The 2,209-nt window shown below is 32.1% G+C and overlaps 1 protein-coding gene across 1 annotated transcript; it reads right to left on the minus strand.

Annotated features, from left to right (window-relative positions):
* Positions 1 to 6: 6 nt before the first annotated feature.
* On the minus strand, positions 7 to 2,204 carry LOC112458000 (cytochrome P450 6A1-like; the record flags this gene model as incomplete). Its single annotated transcript, XM_025021369.1, has 5 exons — positions 7 to 309; positions 472 to 723; positions 863 to 1,084; positions 1,381 to 1,906; positions 2,145 to 2,204. Coding segments are annotated over 5 exons (1,233 nt in total), but the record flags the coding sequence as incomplete, so codon positions are not given.
* Between the last annotated feature and the right edge of the window lie 5 nt (positions 2,205 to 2,209).

Consider the following 2,209-nt stretch of genomic DNA (forward strand, 5'->3'; position numbering starts at 1 on the left):
TTTTACATAAGATATAAATGCACAACATTAAAAAAATTAATAAATATCACAGAATGACTTCTATCATTCTAATTGACAGATTTTCTTCACTTTTTATCACGCTTTCTGTGGAGAGTTGGAGAAAAACTTGAAAAAATTAAGGTCGATTAATTTTAATTATTTTTAAGTGTAGTCCGCCTTTTGGCGTTAATACGACTGCTTTAGGATCATTTACGTAGGGAATTGGAGTTTTCTCGCAAGTTTCAACTTTATAATTTCGTAGTATCTTTACAAGTCCAACTTTACTCTGATAAACAGCAAAACGTGCTCCTGAAAACAAAAGAACGATCATGATGTAAATTTGATTAAAGTTCTCGGTCAAAAGTACTTTTAATTGAAAAATATGTAACAAATTAAAAATATTTTTTGATTAAACATTTTTTTCTGCGTGGAAGGAAATAAAAAGAGATATTTCAAATTATTTCACTATACCAATGCAATTCCTTGGCCCGTCGCCAAAAGGTAGATAAGCCATCGGGTGCCTGCTTCGCACAGTTTCTTCATCAAATCTTTCTGGATTGAAGACATCTGGCTTTGGATAAATATCCGGATCTCGATGAATCGCGTAAATGGGAATCCATATTTGTTGACTTTTCGGTATACTAACGTTGATACCATTGAAAGTATAACTTGACATAGATTCTCTCCTAAGTAATGTCGCTGGCGGATATTTTCGTAATGTTTCTATATGCATTAAGAATAGTGTTAAATTATGAAAATATTGAAAAACTACAATTAGATTGAAGTTTACTGGCAATGATATCATATTACAATATCGTTGAAAAAAATATAGCATATATTATTCTTCACACAAACGACATACCTTTGAAAACTTTATCTAAATAATCCATTTTTTTTATATTATCGTATGTTAAGTCTCTACCATGTTTTTTATAGACCTCGTCAATTTCTTCACGTAAATTGTCTTGTATTTTTTTATTTAATGCTAACTCATAGAGCGCATTGCTAATAGTTGTTGACGAAGTTTCAAAGCCAGCAGCGAAAAATACGAACGCTTGGGCAGCTATTAAACTATCTGTCAATTCTAAAATGTAATTTATTTATTACCATTTAATTTTTTATTAGATTATATAATCTAAATAGTTGGATGAGTGATTTTCAACAACTCACACACGTAATAAATTCATTATTTTCAAAGTTATATTATGTCAAAATTCGGCAATAAAGAACAAATTGTTGTTATAAAAGCATTAAAAGTTTACTTTATTGTGATTTATAAAATTATTTAAAACTATAAAGTATGCAAACTGGTATGGTATTTCTATGTAAAAGATAGTCTTATGACAGATAAAAGTAATATATAAATATATAGATACATACCAATATCGCCCAATTTATCTGGATGTTTCTTTAAATCGCGCAACGTATCAACGAAATCGTGTCTAGTGATATTATTCGTTTCTCTGTAGTCCATGGTTTCTACGATAACGCGCGTGAAGAATTTGGTGACTTCTGTTTGCGGTAGGACGTACGCGGATAATTCGTAAAGCCGCGGAAACATTTGTCTCATTCTGAATCGTAATATACTTTTCCAAGTCGGTTTGAATAATTTTCTTCCCATTTTTCGAAATTCACTGTCTTCGTCCGACAAAGCATTCATCTCGATGCCGAAGGCGCAGCTGCCGATAGTGTCGGTCGTATATTTGGCCGTCAACTCGCGGCATTCTACAGGTTCATCTCTGCTCGTTACTTTTTCCATGTATTGGACAAGGTGGTCAGCGCATTCGGATATTAAGGAGAACATCTCTTTCAGTTTACCGGATGTAAAAACAGGCGACAGTCTCGTTCTCAACGGTCGCCATCTCTTCGGCTCCAAAGCGACAAGATGTTGCGACAGCGGATCGGCCTATGACAAAGATATAGAATTGTAATAGAGTAAATTTAAAATTAAGAACTACTAACTTACAAAGACTTGTACAATATAAAGCTCTTGGAGATACATCTCATATTTTTAATAACTTTTTATCATGCGAAAATTATAGAAGTATAATATTATGTGAATCTTTAAAAATCATACGCCGTGTATGTATTTATACATATATTTTCTGGATATACTTAAATATAATAGCTAAAAACATTCTCACCTTTTTGAAAGTGGGTATTCCTCTGTTAGCAAATGTGGAGAAATCTTTGATAAGGATATCCTTAA

Source organism: Temnothorax curvispinosus, unplaced genomic scaffold, assembly GCF_003070985.1.
Source record: "Temnothorax curvispinosus isolate PA1 unplaced genomic scaffold, ASM307098v1 QBEX01008588.1, whole genome shotgun sequence".
Classification (NCBI taxonomy): domain Eukaryota; kingdom Metazoa; phylum Arthropoda; class Insecta; order Hymenoptera; family Formicidae; genus Temnothorax; species Temnothorax curvispinosus.